The 25803-nt window shown below is 41.5% G+C and overlaps 1 protein-coding gene across 3 annotated transcripts in view; it reads right to left on the bottom strand.

The window, feature by feature from the left end:
- LOC113174697 (transcription initiation factor TFIID subunit 4-like) overlaps nucleotides 1-25803 on the bottom strand; it is a 78470-nt gene that overhangs the window by 29830 nt on the left and 22837 nt on the right. For 2 of the 3 annotated variants that reach the window (XM_026378787.1, XM_026378788.1), the window contains 5 exons: nucleotides 25273-25387; nucleotides 19699-19868; nucleotides 12915-13045; nucleotides 10838-10963; nucleotides 6344-6400 (listed from right to left, as the gene is read on the bottom strand). In XM_026378787.1, coding sequence (XP_026234572.1) covers nucleotides 6344-6400; nucleotides 10838-10963; nucleotides 12915-13045; nucleotides 19699-19868; nucleotides 25273-25387 — 599 coding nt within the window. Of the gene's footprint in view, nucleotides 1-6343; nucleotides 6401-10559; nucleotides 10714-10837; nucleotides 10964-12914; nucleotides 13046-19698; nucleotides 19869-25272; nucleotides 25388-25803 lie in introns of those variants that run through there. The other variant, XM_026378789.1, reaches the window with a different exon arrangement.

Here is a 25803-nt window from a genome sequence, read left to right as displayed (position 1 = left end):
GAAGAAGAAGAAGAAGTGAAAGGAAGGTAGATGAGAAGGGGAATCTTCATAGGCAGCAGGCGACTAGCAGGCTCTGAGGCTGGGTTCCTCTTCCCCACACCGCCCCCAGGCACATGGTGTGCAAGTCCTCCTAATTAACAAGGTGAATCATGCTGCCGCTCTCTAATTAGCCAACATGACAATCTAATGGAAGCATGCAGGCCGAGCTGGCACACTTCGCATCACCTCACAAAGACCCCCGTTACTGTCCTTCCCATATGAATAACACAAAAATGACACCTCACATTTTAAATGAAAAAGAAGAGAAAGGTGAAGCAGAGTGGTTCAGGGAAGTGTGTTTCTGGAAGAGGTCAGAAGCGAGAAGTTGGTGAGGGTGAGGTGTTTTTTTTCTACTCTACCAATCTTCTGTGTGTGCATGTGTACTGTTTGTTGCCTAATTGAAACGTGTCCTGCCTCCTGCCTTTCTCTCACTTATATCCCAGGCACATAAGGCTGGCACCTCGCCACCAGCATAGCTCAGTATGCCCAATTCCCCTGCCGCTCGAGTCCCAAGGAGTGCTCCGGCACACAAAGAGAAAAGTGAACCTACAGGCTTGTACAGCAAGGAAACGAGTCGCTATCTCCCTCTTAGGCAAAAAAAATCTCCTTTTTTGTTGTTTTCCTTCTCATTACAGCACTTTGTAATATTCGAAAACACACAGGAACACCAAAGGTACTTTTAACGCCTTTTTTTTCTTGTAATATGTCTTGAGGTGAAGAAAAAAAACTTAAGCTTAGACTACTGCCAACAAAGCAACAAATAAAAATAGGGTTACAGTGTACTACTCAGTATCCCGCACATCTTGAGGGGCTACAAAACAAACCCTTCTTAAGCGATAATTAAATTATCAACATCAACCCCTTATGTGATGTTTCAAAAAAACATTAAAATCTATTTAAAATTGAATTAAATTCAAGGACACCTGCTAAACCAACTTTTAGTGTAAAAAAGAAACACACATGGAGCAGAAGAGAGAGCATACATGAAATAGTAGAGTTGGCCATGAATACTGCTGCTCAATGCATGTAAGGTATTGTGTATTTGTGAGGCCAGAAGAAAAGAATATAACAACTATGAATTGGGACGCACAAAACAGCAGGAATTCTCTTTGAAAGTCAGCACAGAAAGGGGAGAGAACATGGAGGAGGGTAGCAGGCTTTTGCCCTGGGGCCTGCCTGATGGGTTAGAGCGCCTCTTTGAACAGAGCAGTTTGTGGAGGGCCAGAGGAGCAGAGCCTATGAACTTGCAGATATAGTGGGTCTAATAAAAACTAAAGGGCTGCTATACTGTCCTCTAACACACAAAAATCTCTCTTCTAAGGAGGAGTTGGAGGTTGACAATGCTTCCAGTGTAGGTGGATTTCAGTCTGTCTGTGACCTGGTCACTTGTGGAGGATGCAAGGCCAATCATAAAACATATATGTGTGTTTAAGGGCTGATGCACAATGATGATCAATACTATAGTATGTGAGCATTGAGGCTAGATATGTTAAATACGACCATGGTAGCCCATAGAGTACATCACATGAGTATACATCTAATTTGATTCATAGCTTCTAACATATACATTCATACAGAAGATATGGACAAATAACTGCAGGCTTTTAATTGGAGCCATGAAAGGTTCAAAGTTGAGCTAGGGCAGAATTAATTTAGTAGAGGTTCAAGACATTTCAAGCAGTCCTCCTGCGTCAAAATGGGCAAAAGAATCTCTCAATGCCTGAAGAAGAAAAATATTTGAGGAAAAATTATTCTAACAAAAACCTCGAAGAATCCCATTGGACAGCTCTCCGTTTCACACAAATCTTCTGGAATCACTCTAAGCAAGAAGTGGAGTGTAGCTGCGAGGGCATGGTGATGTGGAAGAATGGGAAAAGAATAAGAGGAGAGGAGAGGAGAGGAGAGGAGAGGAGAGGAGAGGAGAGGAGAGGAGAGGAGAGGAGAGGAGAGGAGAGGAGAGGCATTCCTCCCACATGATCTAAAGGTCTGGCAGTGATTGGGCTATCAGTGGGAGACAGACTGTGTTAACCATTTTTTAACCTTTATGTATCAAGGGAAGCTAGACTAAGCTCCACGCTGCTTTCCAACAACACCCTGTTGCACTCACTCACACCGAAGAATCCTGCTGTTGAAACACAACAATGTGAATTAAGTGCTGAGAATCGGAGAGCATGTTCAGTCGTAATACTTGATCACTTCCTGCGGTTTTACTTTCCTTCTCTGTTCATCTGCACTCCAGCCTTATCTCTTCTAATATCTTCAGGATCAGCCAAAAGTGTCTCATAGTGGTGTCAATTTGTCTTTCTAAATGCTCAATCACCGGTTTTATTGGCAGCACAAAAGCTCTGGGCTCTGTTTCCACATGTTCTGTACAAAAATAACATTGTTTTTTTAATAATAATTCATAGTTTTCAATAAATTGTATTTAGGGACTGTGACCTCAAACATCTTGATTTTAAAATTAGGTTATTGTCCAACTGTAAAGCAGAAAAGGGCGCCCTGGGGCACTGTTTTGGTGCATGTCATTTCATTTCTCTCTCTTCATCAATTTCCTGTTTTTCTTCACTTTACCTGATTCTTGATTATATCACCTGTAGCTACACAGCTGTACAATCATTTTCATTATTACATAAATATTATTATTATAATGACTGTAACATCAAATTATCCTACCACCTCAGTGAACCTGGATGGGTACAGCATGGTGCTGAAGCAATACTTTATGATAACCAACTGACACAAACTGCGCCATACAGTGGAAAGTTCTTGGCATGACAGGGTGTACGTTTGCAGCTGAACGGGGGAGTTTGGACAGATTTTGGCCAGCTGTAGTAGCCAATTTGTCTTCCCCCTCTTCCCTCGTCTCTCTTTTCCTGTCTTCTCTCCACTCCTCTTCTCCAGTTCACTCGTTTCCTGTGTCCAGTTGTGCCTGCAGACGCAGTTGTGATGATGAATCTGTGGCTGCAGTGTGTCTGTGTGTCTGACATCGTGATGTATCTCTACTGGCCTTAACTCCCTCTCTATCTCTCTCTACCCCACACCCACCCCCGAGTCTCCTTTCCTTTCTGTCTCTTTGTCTTTGTCTTTCTGTCTCCTTCCCTCTCTCTCTCTCTCTCTCTCTCATTCTCTCACTCTCAATGATTAGGCATTGCCTGGCCTCCTGCCTCAGTGATGGAACAGACAGAACACACAGACCCACCACCACCAACAACAACAACAAACAGGAACTGAGCTCCACGATTTGCCCATTGATTTTTACTGGGGGCATTTTTGAAATAGCCCATCTGACCTTTCGGCCAAATGGTAGTGAATGGAAGAAACAGAGGCGCTAGACTGCTCTGTCTCTCTCTCGTGAAAAACCTCTGCCAGCGACTATGTGAGTAGTCTGCACTGCTGGTGACAAGGTTGCGTGTTCGGTTGATTGTGCAAATAAAAATACACAATTAGAGGCATAGGTCAATAAAAACACCAGAAAGCTCATGGAGAGCATAATCGATGTTCAATCAATGTCACAGCAATAAGATTTTTGATTTTTCTCGTGTACACATTAAACTTTTGTACTGATGGTAGAGCAGAGGTTTCAAACCTGTAAGGTGCAACTCCCCAAGAGAGAATGGAAGAGGGTACAACTTTAGGTGAAGAAGGGACAAGTTCATGCTGGTGTTCTGAAAACACTCAAACTAAAGATTTTAGGTAATGATCTCTTTATTTTAAAGTTTCTTTTTATACTTTGATGCCCCTTTTCACTATTGTATCGTTGTATATAAATTGCCGACAGAGTCTGTAACTGTAATACTAGTAAGTTAAAGCTACAATGTGGATTTGAGGCTTTTCTGCCCAGAGCTCTCTCTCTCCCTTCTCTGCTTTGCTCTGCTACACTATTCAGGTAGGTGTCATTATGAAAGTTCACTAAATGCTCCAAAACATACTAACCAAACAGAAATAATTAAAATGTTCTTATTCCTTTTTTTTAAGCAAATCTTTCTGCACTGCTGGCAGTGCTGTCAAGTAGTCTGGATCACAGAAGCTTCTAACTGCACTTCTCCACATTAAGATACATTATGGAGCATAAATTATTTTTAAATTACTTTGAACTATACAATATTGAACATCTTCTTATGGATTCTTTATGAATCAACAGGGTTACATGATGTTATTTTCTCACACTTGACAACACAGTGCACCTGCCTTTTTAAAAACAAACCATGTGCCAGCTCAATTTATATGCCGACACTTGGTTCAAGTGTATACACACTGTAATTTCATCTCTCCAAAATTATGATTTTTAGGTGGTGGCTGTTTGTGTGTGCATTTGTATGTGTGTGATCAGGAGAGGGGCTTAAAGCGAGGCTGGCTCCTCTGCCCGTCGCCTGGAAGAGTAACTCAGGCTCATTATCCTGATGAAATTTGCGCAGATGTGTGAGCTGCCGACAGACTCTGCAGTGACACAAACAGCCAGCTCTGTCCCCTTGAGCCAGTCAGGTGATGAAAACTGGAGAGGCACGGAGGGCTGAGAAACGACGGCCATTAAGCAAAAAAGAAAGAGGTGAGGGAGGGTGTTTGGTGTGTGTGTGGGTAGGTGGGGGCCATTTGGGGGGCTGTGAGTCTTTCTTGTCTCTATGTAACTGGAGAAAGCATTACATAAAGTAACAATCTCCAAACCACCTTCTTAAAATTCCAGATGAAAATGTGCATACGTGCACATGGCGTCTCTTCACGAGGCGCTAATCTGGTCATATCCAGATGACGAGTGGACTGCCACTTAACAGGGAGGAGATCCACTTTGATCACACGGCCCCTGGGGAAAACCTATCGCAGTGCCTATTACGCTGCTTCATTTGCATATGTGGGGCTTATGGGTAGGCTGAGATCTAGTGTGAATGTTCTAAACTGCAGCAGGGCTCACTGTTGCTAGAAAGTAATGTCCAGGAGAGATGCAGAGGAAAGACAGAGCGCTGCCAGCAGCCACAGATACGGTAAGAAAAGTTGACTTGTCACTTGAAGGTCACAAGTTCAACACCACAGGTCATTAAGGAAATCCTGAAAGTTTGCTAATTTGTCCAAACCACAATGCTGAATTACCCCCTGAGCTTTGCATTTATCCCTAAATGTAAACGGCTGAATGGTCAAAAATAATGTTGGAAGTTGTCAGGTGGAAAACTTTGGAACTGTGTGAGTACAAATTAGAAGGAGAAAAGTGCATATGCGCTTTGTAAACTTTACCTGGATGAATCAAAGGTTTTTTTGAAAGAACAGGAACTCAATAGAAACCACATCTGCTCCTTAAGTTTGACATCATCAACAACAACAACAACAACAACAACAGGTGAATGCTGCTTGTTTTATCCTTCTGCCTACTCTGACTACTCTATGGCAGCCTTCAACAATCCTCTTGATCCTTGTTAGTGAGCCAGGGACTGATAGCACCGAGCAAAGTTATTCCTGAGTAAACAAAGAAAAAGCAAACGCAAACTTCCGCTGTGACAGAACAATTTCGTTTACATAAACAACAATAACCAACCTCTAAAGGAAGAGTGGTCTACTTTCTGAGTTCCACTGGGAATTTCATTATATGCAAGACCTGCATTTGAAATGAGGAAGATATACCACCGAAATACCAAAAGAAGTGCACTACATCAGTTCAAACACTTCCCACTTTGCAAACCTGTGTTTTGTGCTTTGGCCTATTACTTGGCAAAGGAAATAACTCTTCTAACACTTCGTAGTAAAAGTTAATGTAGAACATGAATTAGTGCATCTAAATAACCTCAGTCACACTTTTACTGGCTGATAATGTACAGCTGTAAACATAAAAAAACAAAATCTATTTTAAATTGTGTTGTTAGACGAAACAGGTTACGATGGGTTTTTACCTCATGTTACAACAAACATACAATAAAATTAACACAGATGTATAAAACCAAACAAAGATGTGCCCATAGTGACAGTGATGAGAAAATGAATAGTGAATAAAAATAAATAAATAAAAGTGTACTCTTCCACTGATCCAGAGCCCATCTACCAAAAAAGGCAGAGCTCAGTGAACAACAGTCAGTCACAATTCGAACCGGTGCAAGATGAAGAGGAGAAATACACGAAGAAGGGAGAAAAAGAAGGGGTGGAGGAAGTGCATGGTGTCTTAGTGTGCAGAGACTTATCCACACATGGGCATCAATCGGTGCGAATAATTCTTCAAACTTTTTAAGTCCGACTTTAAATGGCATTACATATGTAGTGAGGCATGAAAAATTAATACACTGGTGTCGGGGAAATGTCAAGGGTAATGATCTCCATAGCAGCTTACCTCCTTAGCTTTCTGTTTCAGCCGAGCTTGCTCTGGGTCCTCTTGCCTGGAGCGACTCTGTGGAGTAAAAAGGGAGAGTGGGGGGGGGGGACACAGGTTAACAGCTGGTTTAAGAAGCCCCCACCCCTCCACCCTCTCACTACTCATCTGTTGCTGCTGCAGCAAAAATAGTGCAAAATGGGAACAGGATACAGAGGTGTCAAGGACATCGTATTTGAATTCGGAGAAGTGTAATGGAGTGCCCCCCGGGGGGCGGTGGCCTTTAAACCCGCTCCAAATCCAGCCCTAAATAAGCCGCTAGAGGGGGATTCTAATCAAAAGAGGTTATTAAAAATTCTGCACGAGCCAGCACACACACACACACACACACACACACACACACACACACAGGGCAAAGGATGCTGGTGAGTATCAGTGGCAGTGGCTATGTGTGTGTCACCGTGAGACAGTGTGGCTATCCGTTGCTATGTGTGTGTGTCCCTGGTGTAACAACACAGCACTTCTATTTTAATCAGCAGTCAAGATCTGGGTGAATGTACTTGTCCCTGGGAATCCTTCACCACACAACCAAATGTACATGTACAGTTGACCACTGCAGGCAATATGAGCAGATTATGGTACTGCACATCTAAAAGCTGTTATTCTATGAATTTAGACATAATCTGGGTAGTTGCATTTAACTGGATTAACCGAAATTAGGTCAGTCCCGCAAAAAAACCCTTTCAATCCTTTTTTATACAAACATATCTGAAGCTAACTGCCCAATAACTTCGGGTAAATAGAGCATCATCAAGTATCATGCTGTACCTGAAGACATCGTCAGGGATTATACATTATGTCCATTGCACAGATTTGACAATACACCATGTGCACTATACAGTTACAACTACAGTCTAGTTAATTCATTTAGGTATATACTATACTATACTATACTATACTATACTATACTATACTATACTATACTATACTATAATACTAAATCAATCAGAGCAGGTGCTGTGCCTCCCTCGAAAGCGAGACACAACCCACTCCTGCCTCAAACTTCTACCTCCCTTTCTCTCTTTCCTCTCCTCATCTTCTCTGTCTTATGGACGGAGAACTGCTCCTCCTAGCCTTCCTGCTAATTGGCTTTAAATATATCAGGCGGTTCACGTACTGGTCGGCATCTCAACTATAACTAATGTGTTTGCCCTCCGGTCGGCCGGAGCATCCCTCAAGACTTGAGTCATATTTTAAATGGAAGCCATAGAGGGAGGGAGGGCTTGTTGTGATGGAAGGAGGAGAGCAGGGCGGTGGAGGGGACTACTTTAGTGGGTTTCTTATTCAAGAGGTCAAATTAGCGGGCGCTCGAGCAGGAGAGAAGCGGACAGGGAAGTGGGGGGTGGCGGGGCAGAAGAGTAGGAGGGGTTGGTGCAGATGGACTGTTTACAAAGGGCAGCGGTGCCACTGGCATGCTTTACATCTCCTCTGTCTGCCCTGGTTTTCCCACTTACAGGAAAGAACAGAGGGGAGAAGAGGACTAGGTACTAGACACTGACAAGTTTTGTTGGGTTTGGGTGGAATGTACAGTACTAAAATAATAAAGAAACGTCCTAGTGAAACACACTGCTGTTTTACTGCATATCATCAATCTCTGATGCTCCATATTCCAGGAGTTATTTTGTGATGACATGCTGTATTTTTTTTTTTTTTCACTTCGACCATTTTTGCCTACTTTAACTTAGCTGGCTGGTTTTCTAATGTTGTCCAGTATGAAAATCACCAGAGGGTTGTACTTGTTTCATTTAGCTGTGGGTTGTATGTGGAAAGAGTAAAGTTAACTTAAAATTGAATATTCTGTCAGTATATTCTCCTAAATATTGAGTCCACTGGGTGAAACCTGTTATTGCTCTTGCATTTATTAGAAATATATATATATATATATGTGTGTGTGTGTGTGTCTGTGTATACATATATATATACATATATATATATATATATATATATATATATATATATATATACATATATATATATATATATATATATATACTTTTCTTTCACAATTCCTTTACAAATAACTAAAGTAAAAACAAATCCACCAGACAGTCAATCAGCAATTACAAGCGTCACGTAACATTTGTTTTTTTATATAAGAGCAGCTGTGTTAAGACTAGAGCTACTTATGCATCATGTCTTCTGGCTGCCTAACATGATGAGGTTTTGAGGCTTACTGTGTATTCAGTGATGAATTTCTCCCTGTTGATGTCTCGACAATGATCTAAAATAGAGAGTTCAAATAAAATGTTGTCTATTTAAAGAATGAATGCCAAAAACATTTGGACAGTCGGCGGTGGAGCTCCAGAAAATACACTAATGGCAACAAAATGAACCAAAGGAATATCCAAGGTTCCATCAAGTGTTTCCTTTAAATCAGCTACAGGCATCAGAGTGTACTGATCCAACAGATGTAATACAAATGTTTGTGTCCACTCAATAATGAAAAAGATATAGCATATGTAAAAGTTTAACAGTGGAAACAGTGTTGGAACGGTCTCAGCTAGCGTGTTAGTGATATATATTACACAATCATTAGGCAAAGATGTGCTTTCCAAACTTCTCCTTGAACTGAAACGCCATGGCAACAGGAGCCAAAAAGCCATAGCCATAGCTCTGAGGTGAAGTCAAACTCTCCTCAACAAGGCTCATGCGATCCAAATAGCCCAGAGGAAAGGCCTCCCAACAAGAACTTAAATTTGCAAAAGTTCTTCTACTAATCCCATTAATAAAGACAGCAGTAAAAAAAAAGATTACACTGTGCAACCATGTAGAACTGGGTACTGACAGAGAGCTCCACTATTATAACAACACACTTTACAGTGTCGTTTCCTGCTGAGGCAATGTCTTTTTTCACAACCAAGGCTGAGGCTATCAGATTGCTCCTAAAAGAAAAAAAGACAGGTCATGAGGTCTGGTGGCCAGTGTTCATCAACTAGAGGGTTTTCTAATATCCTGCATGGCAGGACCAGAGCATAATATTGCAATTACGACGGTGAGGTGTGCTGCAATGAGAATCTTTACTGTGGGACAATGGCACCATTCAAAATTAATTAAATTAACCCAGCTTTTTGTTAATGTTGCACCGTGGGGCATTTTCATTTGCAAAAGAATCTCTCTCTCTCTCGTTTTTGTGGTCAGTGGGGATCTTTTCAAATTTGAAGTCTTCTTTTTACTGATAAACAAGTGTCTCTATACGCACCGGATTGAAAACTAACAAGGCAAGGACCTTATCTGAAATAAGCAGTTTTATTAATTTCTAGTACTATCACTGCAGGTAATTCCTATTCTGTATTGTGTGGTTTACTGTATCAAACTATTTAAAGTATTCTTCAAAGCACAAAAGGTTACTTCAGTCCTTGACTCAAGAGATGTTAGAAATGTACACTATACTATGCATGCTATGTACTTCAGAGTGGACGCTGATCAGGATGTTTGAGGATTGTAAACTGCATGTTTTATTCCAGCTTTATTTAAATTGTTCTGATACTTGTTGTTAGTAGCTGGTCACTGTTGACATAATAATTAGATAGATGTTAGATATTAGCTTTTCAAAACTCCATAAAAACAGGATACAGGATACAGTGAAAAGCATTACCTGTAGTTATGAATATTCTTAACAGTTACGAGAAAGCAGACCCTTTGACAAAACTGAAAATAATGGATCTACTGCTTAATACATTTTTTTGTATGGCACCAAAATTTGTGATATTTACTATTTGAAATCTATTTTTGCCACATCCTTACTACTAAAGGGTTATATATGTAGTAGCTGTACATCAAGCATGTACTAACTATTAGAAAACTTTTTTCCTTGGAATACAGTTTCTTCTCATTAAGTTTAAACTAAAGATGATCTTTGTGTGCAGTTTATTCTTTAAAAAAAACAAACAAACATCTGTTACTGCTGCTAGAAAAACTTTCCCTCACGTCAGTTGCTTAGTACAATAGACAGAAAAATCACACAGTGGCTTCGCTGACACTGAGAAATCTACTCTGTTTAAAACTGGTGGCCCGTTTCACCGGAGCTGTCAAGACTTGTGATAGAGGGATGTTTTGCAGGTTGTATGTAGGACTGTGTGTGTGTGTGTGTGTGTGTGTGTGTGTGTGTGTGTGTGTGTGTGTGTGTGTGTGTGTGTGTGTGTGTGTGTGTGTGTGTGTGTGTGTGTGCCGGGTGAATGGTACATGGGGTTGTGTAGTATACAGGATCCCCCCTCCTCACTGTGTCCAGGGAGGAAGAGCCAGGACAGAGGAGGCCTGGGGCCAGGAGCCTGGGAGGACACAGGGAGGTCACTTCATCCACTGGTGTCACACTCTAATTCATCTGTCAGGGCCTGTGCAGCAGCAACATGCACACGTGTACACACACCAGCACACACAGACACACACATGGGGAGATAACAACTGTCTCTCAGACACATACACACAATGTGACATGGTGAGGTGACAATAACTTACTTTAGCAGCTTTCAACAGGATCTCTCTCTCCTGCTCGTCCTTCCTCTGCTTCTCGATTCTCTCCAGCTGCTCGAAAAAGCGGAGCTGAGAGCGAACGTCTGCGGACTGCTCGTAGCACTCATCGTCCTGACAAGCAGATAAAGAGAAAATCACTGAAACAGCAACAGTCCCATTTGGTAGTTCCCAGTAAAGCTTCGGCCACAAGGTTCAGAACTTTAGGAAAGTCCTCAGTCCACTTTTGAACACTGAATGATCTCATAAAATAAAATACATCATCGACTGTAAACAGATTATTGCTTCATAGGTTTCTACTCAAAGCCCAAAGAATGGTTGACAGACAGACAGACAGACAGATGGCTCCCATAGAACTTAAGCACCACAGACTTTGAGCATCTTTCAAATCTATGTTTACAGTCAAAGACTACAATAAATATGCCACTAATGGCTTTACCATTAACTGCACATTTGGTTGAAACAAGAATCAAATTTTTACTGTACAGTTCAAGTGGAAAACCACCGGTCTGAACACATCAACGGATGTTAACACAGTAACTTTTCTATTCTATTTACGTGACGTTTTCATTGCAGAGCAACAACAGAGCATCATCTGCCACTTGGGAGAAGTGTAAAAACAACTTTTGTAGGTCATCAAAAGTTAATAGGATAATTGCTTATTTCACATGTTTGTGTGTGTATGTCTTCAAAGCTCTGTTCTCCTCTTGCACTTGATTCCATGTCAGGTCTGTGTGTGTGTGTCTGTGTGTGTGTGTGCGTTTCCATGAGTGGATGAGAGAAGCTGGGTGGCACAGAGCACAAAGGCACATCAGAAGAGGCTCATCGCCAGCACCGTTCCACCCACCCCCCACACCCCCCTTTCTCTCATCCAACCTCCCTGCTCTTTGTTGCAGCGCTGAGCCTGCACTCTTGCCGTAGCTCCTGTCGCCGAAGCCCGGTTGCTCTTTAAGGCCGTTTTGTCTTTTGGTCTTTTCTCTCTCTCTCTCTTTTTTTCGCTGATGTCAACAGAGAACTTCATGCCTTCCCTCACACACACACACCTCATTTACAAACCCACAAAAAAGGAAAAGAACGAACGGAAAGAAGAAGCACAACACAAGATGGGGACAGCTGTAGCGATACTCTTCCTCCCTCCTCCTCATCCTCCCGTCTTGGCATCAGGAAAAACACATTTTCAAAGTTTCCCCCTCAGATTCCCCCACAATGCCACAATTCAGGCTTGTAGTCTAGATGGATCTGTGCTTTAATGTAGACCAATTAAATGTGGTTGTATATTTCCATTCAAGGGTTATGAGATATAAAGTCACCCATAACAACAAAAGCATGCAGGTGTACACAGACGGGACTTTGAAGTTCTTTTATACATCAACTTTTGACTGACAGTCTGAGCTCCCCTGTTTACCAACTGGGATAAAAAAAATACTCTTATAATAAATGTTATGTGTTTATGTCAACTGCATGCTTGCATTTCTGTCTGAGATTAGGTTTATTTGTGTACATGCCGTGTGCGCGTGTGTGTGTGGGTAACTTTAAGATTACTTTGAGTAGATAGTTTGAGCGTACGAGCAGGTCTGTATACGAGTTTGTTTGTCTATGCGTGTATGTTATGTTGTCATGCATGTTACAAAGGTTCTTTCACAACTCGAGTGAAATTTATATTTCTTTTATTCAATTCAGATTAATCTGCTATATTAGCAAACTGTATAGACCTTAACGTAGCCGCTTTGCTCCTTGTACAAAGTCAGCAAACAGATGAGTTTGGGGAACGCTGCCTGCTACATTAAAAGGCACAAACTCTTGTACTTACACATTAAATCTTTCCTTAGCCCTAGTGTGTGTGTGTCAGCTATATATTATGTAATAGGAATAATGGCTTTAAAAATACTTTTTTAATTTGACTAATTTAGTTTAATTTGAAACCATAAAAAGTGATTGGCAGTGAAAAGCTTAGCATAACCAACAATGGTAAGTAAAAACAAATTGTGCTGAATTTTAACACTGATATTTCTGTGTGTGTGTGTGTGTGGGTGTGTGTGTGTGTGTGTGTGTGTCTTCTTCCTACCTTACAGGAGTCCAGTCGGTGCTGTGCAATAGCTGAAACTTTTTCTACCACAGTGCGAAGTCGTGACTGTGTGGCATGCGAGATGAATGTTACCGCCTCCATGGAGATCTCTGTGACCCCAAACTTCTTAGCTGTGAAGCATACACACAAGCACACACATATTTAGGACAAGATGAAACTTTTCCAAGGTGGCACAGTGGTGCAGTGGTTAGCACTGTCACCTTACAGTAAGAAAGGTACAATGCACCAGTTGTCTGGAGCTTGTCTGTGTCAATGTGTTTCTTCCCAGAGTCCATAAACATGCAAATATGGTAAAACAGTGAGCCTATTAGTTGTTTGCGTGAATGTGTCAGCGCTGTGATCAGTGGCTTTTCCAAGGTGTACCCCGACCCTCAATAGTAAGCATGTATAGTAAACTGCTGACTTTCCACTTTTTATAAGAAGGTTTTTATAAGATAACCCTTTGTTACTTTGTTGTCACTTTTGAATTAAGGATAAACGGCCTGAAAGCGAATGTTTGATCATCATTTCAATGGCATCCAAGATTTGTAAGAGGAAGCAAAACAACTAAACAGGTAGAAGATGTAGTTTCTGAGAGGAATCCACAATACATATATATACACACAAACAGAAATCTCACAAAAGCACATCAACACAAGACCACAGCCATCATTCTACCTCCACTCATACACACATACAGCTTACTGTACTAATGCACACATTCACAAGGACGGGCTGAATGAGTAAGAGCAAATTAACTCCTAGAAATAGGACTCATCACACAGAAAACTTAATTTGTTTTACAGTCTTAGTACAAATTCTAGAGTAGCTTTACTAGCTAAGCTCCTTCAAGTGTGTAAACGACATTGACCATCTCTTTTTCTGGGAGGATAATTTAGTTTCCTTGGAGCGAAACTCATCTAAAGTCATAACAAAAGAGAGGACGACAGACTTTGGTAGGGTTACTATCTGTTTCCAACTTCCTTTTAAATTATTCCATTAACATAATTTTCTCTCTGGCAGCTTTTTAAGTAAACCACACCAATTATTTAAATCAGCTGAACAATACATATACTCCTCATCCGCTAAAGCTTTGAAATACATGGAGGAAGCCCTGTTAGCCTTATAATTACAATGGCAATCCATGCGGCAATGTCACAAGGTCAAAGAAAAACACAGATATTTCCTAAAAACAAGATCTTTCAGGGACAAAAATTCAGAGAAAGTTTAAGTGATTTAGCCAGAGCGAGCCAAACGACATTCTTTAACTTGTAAAAGTATGAATCATTACCATTCGTCGAGAAAAAAGAAAAGAAATATGGCCAGAATCAGACTAATAACCCAGTAGGCTTTAATTTTTGGTGTGTTTCTACAATAAAAATAGAAGAGACAACAGGATCTAAAATCTAAAATGATAGATTATCGTAATCTGTACAGTTGTGCAGTTGGTCACTCATTCAGCTACTAATATCATACTATTAAATAACACCACACATTCTTACGCAGTAGGTGTCTGTTCATCATTTTCAACACAAGGTAACCCAATGAAGAAACACAATCTGCATTGGGGCTTGGTAACTTGACTGGTATCCATAGCAACAAGGGTCCACCAGAAAAGTATCTTGCAAAGAACATGGAAAAGGTCCTGGATGATCCATCTATATTAGTTTATTTCTATAATACCTGTAAAACTGTGTGATTTTTTTCTCCCCCAAATTGTTTATATTACTGTTTTTGACATGACTTTAAGTGTCTGCTATGAGTTCTCTCTACAAACACATGATTACCCAAGACCTTCACAGGAACAGGAACAGGAACTCCACATACAGTAGGGCTGCTACTTTAAGTAGACCAAAGATGAATTGTTCAGTCCAGTGAATTCACTCAAACAACTATAATCTCAGACTTGCAAGTACTGATCTTTATCCACCCTGACCACAATAAACACTGTAGGTCTTCACCATCGCGCACTCCACTGATTCAAGGCCTAATAAGGACATAAGGTGCCTTCAGTTTCCTCCCACAATCCAAACAAATGCACCTTAACTTAATTGGTGACTCTAAATTGGCCGTAGGCCTGCGCATGAGTATGAACCATTGTGTGTGTCTTTGTCCACGGTGTACCCCACTTTTCGCCCAATGACATGAAAATTTCTTGGTGGTAATGTCCAATATAGGGAAGCTAGACCAGGTAACTTAGAAAATATAATGTACCAGTGGCAAGATAAAGTATGTGAACCTTTAGAAATGTTGTGGTTTTCTGCATTAATTTGTCATATTCATCATCATTCAGAGTATTAACAGACATAATGTGCCTAAAATAATAACACAAAACAAAATCAGATCTTCTATGTCTTTATTGAGACCAACCATGAAAACCTCATAGTGCTAGTGGAAAACATATGTGAACCCTTGGAATTAATTACTGCTTGACCCTCCCTTGGAAGCAATAACCTCAACTGGACACTTCATGTAGCTGTGGATCAGACCTGCACATCATTCAGGAGTAATTTTTGTCCATTCCCCCTGCAGAACTGTTTTAGCTCTGTCATATTCTTTGGCTGTCTCATGTGTGTGGCTCTCTTCAAGTTGTTCCATAGCATCTCTATTGGGTTGAGGTCTGGGCTCTGTCTTGGCCACTCCAAAAGGCAGATTACAGATAACGTTTTATAACAAATTAATGCAGAAAACCAGCGTTGGTGACAGTGAATTATTAGAAAAACATGGCACTGTGCAAAAGTTAACCCAGAGATCAGACGTGCTGATTAAAGGTTAAACACAGGCAACTGACTTTGACAGTTGAAATACAGATACGATTGAAAAACTGATGCGCTTGTAGAGGATGCTATTTACTTAAGTAGCAGTTCAAGCTAGTTTAATGTTAAAGCTGACATGATGTAAGTGGCATTTGGCACTTTATGAGCCTCAAACAGGAGATCTAAATATAATCCAACAAGTATTAGACAAATTTCTTGTCAATTACATTATTTCCTTTTAGACGTTAAATTGTTCTAACAGGATATATTTGAGAAAGATACAGAGACAATATTTCACACATTAAGTCTTCAAATTAGATTATTGTAAGACATCTTTTGTATTTCCACGTCATTTATATGAGCAATCCATTTACATATATGTGCACTGAGTGTGTGTGTATGGACCAGTGTAAGATACCAGTGGACTATCATTACTTTGAGGAGATTTTCTAGAGAGCTCCTGCTGTGCCTGTGTTCTGGTTCCTGATATTGGGGAGGGTGGTGGTGCTGTTTTGCAAATTCACTACCCCCAGCCTCAAGGACAAGCCTAAAGAAGGGAGGAAGAGAGAGGTTCAGGAGACGAGCGCGGCACAAGTGTTTGTTTGGAGGGGATACATAAAATAAGAGAGGAAATGAGACACGTAGAGACATAGAGAGAAAAATAAAGAAGGGGATAAAAAGAGGCAGCCAACATCTTCTCATAATCAGTATTTAAAAAAGAAGGAAAGAAATAAAAAGGGGGAATCAGGATGTGTCCACTGATTTAAAAATGTAAAAAAAAAAGGAAAAAAAGGCAAAAGGAAAAGGTGAACAGTTTTCTCTTCTGGGATTCACTACGTCAGTAAGAAGAAAAAGACCAGCCCTGGAACCCATCTTTTTGTGGGGCCAACAAGAGGACAGGAAAGGTCACGGTGAAGTTGTAGAGGGATGTTCGACGGTAAATGAGGAGACAGAACAGAGAGGAACTTGGTGTTTGTACAGTAAAGAAGAGCAGCCAAGGCTTTCTGATTGAGTGGAGCTGGCAGGCCGGGGGAGCCTCCCTCGGACTGCTGTCAGCTGGGAGCGTAGACAGGCCAATCACTGACACAACAAAGCTGCACGAGTGCCACTTCCTCAGCAGGGGGCGTCCTAGCCTCCTGCCCTGTATCATGCTGCGTGCCCCCCCTGAGGAAAGATTTATATTTTTAAACAAGCCCTCTGCCCCAAGGTGACGGAATAACAACCATGCCAAGAGTCCATGTAACGAAACATGACCTGCGGGCCTCTGTGCTACACTAAAGATACTTTAATTGAGATAAAACAAGTTGAGGGCGCTAGACTCCCCATCACGTGGAATTACGCAGTATGTTTTTTGATCTGGTGCACAGGAGCAAGATGCTCTGCAGTTTTATTTTGAGTAATAACGCTCATTATATGCTTTCACAGGTTTCACTGTGCAGCAAGAGACTAAAGTATGTTTCAAGCAACAAAATTGACTGCCGGTAGCAAAAAGAGGTAATGAAGACACTATCACTCTCGTGATACTGCAAACAAACCAAGACCTCTCTGTCCGTATCGATTAGCACATGCAATACTGTGTGCTATCAGAGTGTCAGGATCCACTAAAAAGAGAATCAAAATCTCACTGCCAAGTCTCATTCCTCTAAACTCTGTTACTTTAGTCCAGAGGACAATCTGACAGCCAGCCTTCAAAAGACAAACCCATAAAGTATTTATGTGTCTGCCTGGGGTCCGCTGAGTTCAGACAGCCACTGAAGAATTCATTAAAGGAGGTGAAAGAATTGTTAAGTGTATCAAATTTAAACTGAGGCCAAACAAGAAAAGGCTCAGCCTGAACCACTGATGGAGACAATATCAAAAGTGTCTTTAGTGATGACACTATAAATACAGAAACAACATGTTCCGAACACAAAAGACAACAAATAGTGATTTCATCACCACTACAATGATAAAAGCCTGGGTTTTCAGCTTTGGGTCGTGTTTTTTTTAAAGAGTCAAATGGTGAGGGTAAATTGGTACAACATTAAAATTGTTCCTGCTACTGTGATAACCACTTGTTTTCTGAGGAGCATCTAATATAGAATTCTCTAACTGCAGCTAAACACATCTAAAACAGAGGTTCCCAACATCACTGGGCGGTGTCCATAGTGAGTGGACCACACTTGCTTTTATTTTGAAGCATTTTTCCAAGCGACTTTTCTGTAGAGCGACTTATGAACAGCTACAAAACCGTCATGAGAAGTAGATATGACACCACCATTCAGAATGTTTAAGCAGTGGCCACAAATTCTTACTCTGGCCTTTCTACATTTCCTCCGTAGACACCAATAATAAAAGAAATGTCTGTGATACTGTTGAAAGGACACTTCAAACAACGACCAAGGCCACTTCACAGTGTATTTTTGATGCATGGTGGTTTTACAGTGTATATCTTAAACTTTCCAAGAAACTGGAAAAGATAATTTTATTTTCGTGACATCAACATCATCATCACAATGTAAAACATGGACCGAGTGGGAGCACATTGGCAGGGCCAGGCGGGGAAACATGCCAATGTACAGCAAGATGCACAACAACAAAGCAAACCTGGAAGTTAGAAATCATTTTGGCTCCAGCACCAGACAAGCAATTTTCATTAAAGTGACTGGTCACCACGTTAAGAGTCTGGTATCCAGTTCTCCTTCCTACATTCATAGTGAGAGAACACCATAGCTCGCTCCACAACATAAAAAGCATAACAGCCTATACAGCATACTAGGCTTTACTTCCATTGAAGCACAAGGACACAAGTGTCATTGTTTGCAGCAAGCAAACAGCAACAAACAAAAGGCATGAAGCCACCAAAGCTTCAATAACATTTAATAAGCAACCACACAGTTTTTTAAAAAAGACAAAACTGCACAAACTAAGGATTTATTTAAGACAATAAATTCTTCCTTTTGTAAAGCGACCTCACGGATGCTCTGTGCATTTTATCACACTACTGAACATGCTGCAAAGTGCAGCAGAAAACCCGCTGTGTCTGCTGTAGATACACTGAAAACCAGGGGCAGATTCAAAAAATGTCCGCGGACACACAACAGCAGATCACAGCTTGTGTAAAGGCCAATGATATTAATGTACCACAGATGGGTGAAATCACAGATTTATGTGAAGGTTTATGTGAAGCATGTGTGGGAAGATGACTTTCAGGAACAGCTTCAATACAGACAACTGCTGAGGACATTTTTTAAATAATGGTTTTGTAGATGGGTTCAGGAGCCTTAGCCTGATACAACCAACTGAAGGTGCAGCCAAGAAGGAAGATGTGAGGACATTCTGGAGTGGACCATGCAGAAAGTAAGGTTGGTTCCTGGTTCCTTTCAGATTTCAACTTTTCTCTTGCTGACATGTTTAGTGATGTACTGTGTATCTTGCCCCCATCTTGTCTCATGGATTGGTCTGAACACTTTGAATATGTCTGTGCAAGGAAGGTTTCACAGCATTTTTGAACAGACTGAAAACAAAATGTAAACTTTCAAAAAGAAGACACCACTGTGCACAGATCTAATTTCTGTATCTGCATCTGTTATGAGCTTTTTGCCATGAGATGCAAGAGAATACTGGAAGGAGACATGCGCATCTTGGTAAACTGCAGGACCAATTAAACAACTACTTTCCCATGGTGCACAGGGGTGAGTGGACACACCCTTTGGAATCAACATGGGAAGCGTCATGTTACTAAGCAACAAGGAAGCTCAGCTTATTAAGCTGTCATGTGACAGCACACGGAAAAAGCACCTCCCTCACACAACATCTTTGCGCAAGTAGCACAGAACTGGTACAGGTGAAGACTAAACTTCGAACATGATCTTAGGTTTTTTTTTTTTTATGTCAACCATCTCCCAAAAAGCAAGACATAATTCAATGTCTTTGGCTGCAGAGATGTTTATTATAAGCTTTATACAAGCACAGTTTGTTCTTACATGTCTTACTTCACTGTGTTTTCAGACCACATGTTGTCATAACATGTTACACTTGTATCTTACCTGTTTCCAGGATTCGTCGATGTAGCAGTCCGGGATGGAGAAAGGCCTCGTCTTTACATGAGCGAATCTGTGTCCCCACTAGCTCCGAGTTGGTGGCGAGTATTCTTGCGCTCTCCTCGTTCAGGTTCACCCCGGCCATGGAAGCCACATCGTTGATGTCATCATCATCCCTTCAAAATGAGAGACAGTACGGTATATTAGCAAAACATGTGTACAATGAAAAACATGACTTCCTATTTTTAAATTAATCACTAGTCCTCTTATATAGAACTCAATCTTAGTGTTTTATTAGCATGTAAGGGCCAGTCATTTACAAACCTAGATTTGATGTGCTTTATTTGCCTGAAAATGTGTACCAGTTCGCCAGTAAACTAAAAATACAGTTAGTAAAGTCCTCTGAAGGTTGTCCACTGACAGGACGACCTGATAACGCAGGGCAAAAAAAGGTGGAGGGGGAAAGGATTTTTCCACTACTGAACAAGAATTTAGTTTGGGCAGAGAGAAACAAAGCAGTACATACATTCATTTCCCTATCAGTATTTATGTCCTAGCATTATCAACATACATGCTTTGAAAATGTATTGATATTGCTTTGTTTTTTTCATGAATATTTTCTTGAATTAAGTTATGCATTCATTTTGTTACAGCGACTTATACTTTGGTCATAATGACACAGAATTCCCATTCCAGGGTCTATTTGTGTCAGCGGTATGTGAGGCCGGGAGATGAAGAGTATTTGGATGCAGTTTCTCCCGGTAAGGATGCTCCTGAGGATTGGCACTGAGCTGAGATGAATCTAGCTATACACTAATGTCAACAAGCTCTATTTACACACCGCTTTGACACACTTCTTTGTATTTTCATAATGTGCAGGTCATTTCTCAAAGGCATACTGTTGACTTCACTTTACTTACATTTTATACCATATTAGGACAGACACAGAGGATAAACATGCAGAAATTGCATTTGGATCACTGCATTTGGAAATCAGAAAGGTCCACACACAGCCCACATCTTTTAAAGGCAGTAACTTTCTTTGTGAGCTGTTACAAAGACAAATTCCTGCACAATTATTGTACTTGGCAAGTAATGATTCCGACTCTGGCCTGAATTAAGCGGGTGGTGACGTGTTGTGCTTACAGGACTAGCCCTGAGCGACCACTGGATTTTCTGAGTGTCTGTGACAGAGGGAACAAAAAAACCACAGAACACACACACAGAGTGGCCTCTCGCCACTCACTGGCTCATCTCCACAGTCATTTACGTTCATGCCGCCGTTGTTGGTTGCGACAGAGCTTGTGCGTGTCGTGCTGTGCTTCTGTGTATGCATGTGCACAGCGCAAGGCCCCAAGTTCTTTCAGGCGCCTGACTGTGGGCACACACCATCAGCCAACTCCACCCCACTGAGGCCTCCCTGCTACTTGGTGTGGTCACAGAGACCAGATATGAAACCTGACATCACGGTGGGAGGTTGACAAAGACAATTAGAGCAGCTCCCTGAACCTCACACACCTCTACCTTCCCTCTTTTCTTCCTCTCTTCTAGCACTCAGTCTAATTATGCCGTCACAGAGAGAACACAAGCATGGATACATAGGATTATACCCTGTGCTGCACCTCGGGCTGTGCACCTTCCTTCATCACGTCCTCATGGATAACTTGACCTGTCCTATAAGGAAACATGCCTAAGGACATGTTCACTCAGGTAAAAAATAAATGCTGCTACTTTCAAAGTTTAAAACTGACTATGTGGCTAATGTACATGAATGAAAAGTGATTACACACAAATCCAAACTGTACTGTCAACAAGCTGTGTAAACAGGAGAAAATCCTAATAGTTATATTTCTGTGACGCCAATGCCACAGCACATTGTGTGAATGTTATAGGATTATGTCATATAGAAATAACACAGTTACAGAAACTCAGGCAAGACAACAATAGGTTTAGCTTTTTACAAGTAGAAGTAGTGTTGTAGAATTATAAACTGTACTAAATCTATTGGGCAACAGAGTAAAAAAAATATATTGGCACATAAAACATCAAACAGTATCCAAGAACACTGGTAATATTATGAGTAATGTTTCTTTTTCTTGGAAGGTGTGCTTTCTTGGGTTATTTGGGATCGCCAGGACTCAAATCAAATGAGGATGCCAAAGACAGGTCTGACATTAAACGGAGGGAACCGAATATGAAATGCAAAATATTCTCAGCGATATCTCTGCACTAATAAAGCAGAGATGTAATTAGCTTCCACACAAGCTACAGAGCAGCCTCTCAGTTATTGGTTTGGGTTTGCTCCGGGATATGGAGCCAGCAGTCACATGAATACATATGCATGTCGTTTCCATATCAAGCTTGTGTTTCAGCGAGGGCACGCCATAGGTGGTGGGAGGCCTGCACTTGCCATTTAAAGGTTGTGCGCGTGCAGATAGATGGGGGTGTATTCAGATCTCATCCCACCCCCCTTTGACCACCCCCATCCCTGTGGATAAAGGTCTCTATGCCCAGGCAGGGGGCCCTGATTGATCCCTGTGACTAACACACAGGCCATGCAGGCTTGGTGCACCCACACTGAGAAACATGGACCACTGGAGAAGTATTTTCACAAAGCAGCCTGGAGGTCAATGGGCAGCTGATGGGATATGTGTTCATGACCCAGATAAACGACAGCACTGGTGTCAGTGGTGGCACAGGAGGGTCAGATAAATCCAACAACAACCTCTGCGCTGTATTTATTCACAGAAATGTAGGTGTAATGTACATGACATTCTGATGAAGGAACATGCCAAAATACCTTGGTTTAACAAAATTATATTAGCATTCCAGACTTTTTCCAGACTTATTTTTCCTCAAGCCTTTTTGGCGTGCCACTATTTTCCTCATGAATTTTTGTAGCATCTATGTTCTGGCACAGCACTCAATCTGAAGATGATCTAATCTTGTGGCTGCTGTGTTTCCAAGTCTTTGCATCAACAATTTTTGGGAGGTCACTTTCAAGTCCTAATTGAGTCAAATTTGTTTGTAAAGGTTTTTTTTTAGCAAGACAGTCACAACGCACAGCAATTTACAAAGCAACAAAGGATGTAACCACAAAGGGCTTGTAGGTTTTTACATTTCTAACAGTCGCTGTTGTTTTTCATGCATATCTACTGTATGTGTGTCTGTTCCACTCGAATGTACACGTGTTTGTCTGTACAGATGTGTGTCCACTATTAGGACAGGGTTGGATTTAAGAGGCTAAGGCTGGGCTTGGAGGTTGGCAAAGGGCTGAAGGCCTTGGCTGGCTCGCCTGTGATTGCAGCGGATGAAGTGTTTACAGAGAGATGAGCATGGGAGGAGGGGGGCACAGAGACAGCTGCTTTCACTCTGCGCTGTAAATTACACACACAAACACACACATGCACACACAGACACAAGCACTTACACAGAAGGCTGTAGCTGCACTGGAAACCCTACAAGCCCTGCAGTGTGTATGTGTGTATTTGTGCTACAGCTGGACTGCTGGGACCAGTGGCTCAGAGTGGCAACCATACACTACAGCTGAACACAATACAGGCTGGGTGGGTGGGATTCTGAGGGACCAGTCTGGCCAGTCCATAATTTAGTGATTTTGTGATATTTTCTATTTTGGTATAATAAACATTTGTTGCTATGTAAGTACTTCTGTCAAAGAAGAAAACACATTTAGACTGTGTCAAATTGACAAACAAATGGTAGTAGCTGCATCCTGGCTTGTAGGGCATGTAGCAATTAACAGAACTGAAATGAATAAGTATATGACCAAGTCTTAGACTGATAAGAACAGATGAAATCGGCTTAAGCAATAAAGCCAACAGTAACCAGGTAAACACACACTGATATTAATGTTTATTCTAATGTTTCCTCTTCTTTTTCTATCTATGTGGCTATAAACATGTTGACAGCCTCACCAATAATGCTAATGGTATGCTGTGAGTATTTTGTGAAGATTCAAAACTCATAGGAAACTTTTAACAACTTGTAAACCAAATATTACTACTATTTTTTTCTAGTGTGATTTACAGGATACGCAAGCAGCCAGCTCTACTTCACAGGTCAAGACATTATGTTCTGGACAGGGTGTGGCGACACAATGGCATCAAACAAATCACCATGTAACACTAGACTCTGTTTCAACATGTTTATATCCTCGGGTAAGAAAAGCAGCCGCAAACAACAAACAGCGTTGGGAACTGCAGAACCGAGAGTTTTCAGACCGGGTTCAAACTAGTTGAAACCTTCACAAGTAAAGAGTTGCACTTGTTTTCAGTATACACTGGGAATAAAATTAGTAAAAGACAGTAAAATTAGTTTGAGGTGAGGATGATTTCAAGAGGCTTATCTCTCATTAAATACTCAATAACACCTTAATCAACTTGAAACATGTACGTAATGAAGTTAGAAGGGTGTTGTTGGAGGAAAACTACCTGCAAGTTGAGACGAACATATGGATGAATGGAAGGTGTGAGGGGACCACACATTATGTAGCTTGGTTAACACACAAGTGCAGACCAGGTAATATGCAGCAAAATATCAGTGACATGCTTCTTCCGTGACAGTGATGCCGTGCATTACTGGGCATATGTTGAAACCAGTGTGTTTGTGTGTGGAGGGCCACTGTGATCACCGCTGGGGGGAAAAGGGTTGTCAGTAACAAGCGAGCCTGACAGCTTAATTACCAACGCAGCTAAAGATTTATTGGTTTATCAATCAGAGCCCCGGGCACTGCCTTTCCCCCAGGAGACAGGAGCCATTACCATGAACCCGTTGGCCCATGTGACCCAGACTCTTCTTGCACCAGCCCGGTCACACCGGGGCAATTCTAAACCCCCTGCTCCTGTCAATACACGAATAACCACGCGTTTGGTACACACACATAAACAAACAGGAATATTCCAAGACTCTTGGGATTTACACATATGTCCATGTGCACCGAAGCAGGGACACAAACACAAGTAGAGGCATACATGCAAACATATACATACACACGCGAACGTACGTGCGTTGCACACAGAAACAAAAACACACAAAGACTCACACAAAACGTGGACCACAAAGGCCAGCATGTGGGCGATGAACCTTTTATGTTTTGAGACAAAAGCCCAGCTGAAGCAAAGACAAGACCAGAGAGACAGAGCAAAGCTGCGGGCTAAATACCGTATGTTTGACTAAACCAAAAGGTATTTTCAGAACCTCATGCAGAAATTCCAACCATCTGGACACAATTACCTTATTTCTAAATTAAGGTTTAGCTCATTTCTAATCCTGTCAATGAGTTGTGACACTGACACAAGGAGGGCATCGGTGAGTGTGATCTATTGGCAGTGGTAGTGTGTTGCTATGTGGTGGGCGCTGAGAAAAAAGACCACCAATCAACCAGTCGGGCAGGCAGGCAGCCAGGTGGCCAGGCAAGCAACTGGGATAAACACTCATAGTCTTTGCTGAGAGTGTGGCCTGTAGTCATGCAGGGGTAGCTTAGTGAAATGCTGCCCCCATGTGATAGCAGCAAAGAACAACATGCGCTCCAGAGTCCATCTCCTGCAGAGAGGAGTGTACCTGAAAGAACCTCCTCCAGGGTCATTCAACTTGTTTTTCTGATTCCCGGAGATCTGAACAGCCAGGCCTACGGGACTTTTGCCTGATTGGATGATGGCTCCCTTCCCCATTGTTCCTGTTAAGGAAAGGAAGAAAACACAGAGAAGAAACACTAAACAAAACAGTAAAGGAGTAATGTTATCATTGAAGTGTCCCTTTCTATCTGCATCAAATATCCTCCTGTCTAACGACTACCTTCATCTGTCCCTGTCTTCCTCGCAGGCGTAGATGGAGGGGGGGCGGGGGAGCGCTACTGTCGCTCTCCCCAGGTTGGTGCAGAGAGCGTTGCTCTGTCAATATCACTGCACTTCACCGGTTCTCCTTACACTCCTAAACCGCATCCTGCTCAGAGACACGTTTTCCAGAGAGGCACAACGACTGCCAGAGTGAATTTAAACTTGATTTTAACAGGCATGTTCCTAGCCAAGAGGCACAGAAAAGTATTTTTAGAACTATCCCCGCATTCCAATTTATGGGCATAAAACAACCTAC

This window comes from Anabas testudineus, chromosome 3 (assembly GCF_900324465.2).
Source record: "Anabas testudineus chromosome 3, fAnaTes1.2, whole genome shotgun sequence".
Classification (NCBI taxonomy): Eukaryota; Metazoa; Chordata; class Actinopteri; order Anabantiformes; family Anabantidae; genus Anabas; species Anabas testudineus.
The sequence above is the reverse complement of the archived record's forward strand: the minus strand, read 5'-3'. Positions and strand labels throughout refer to the sequence as shown.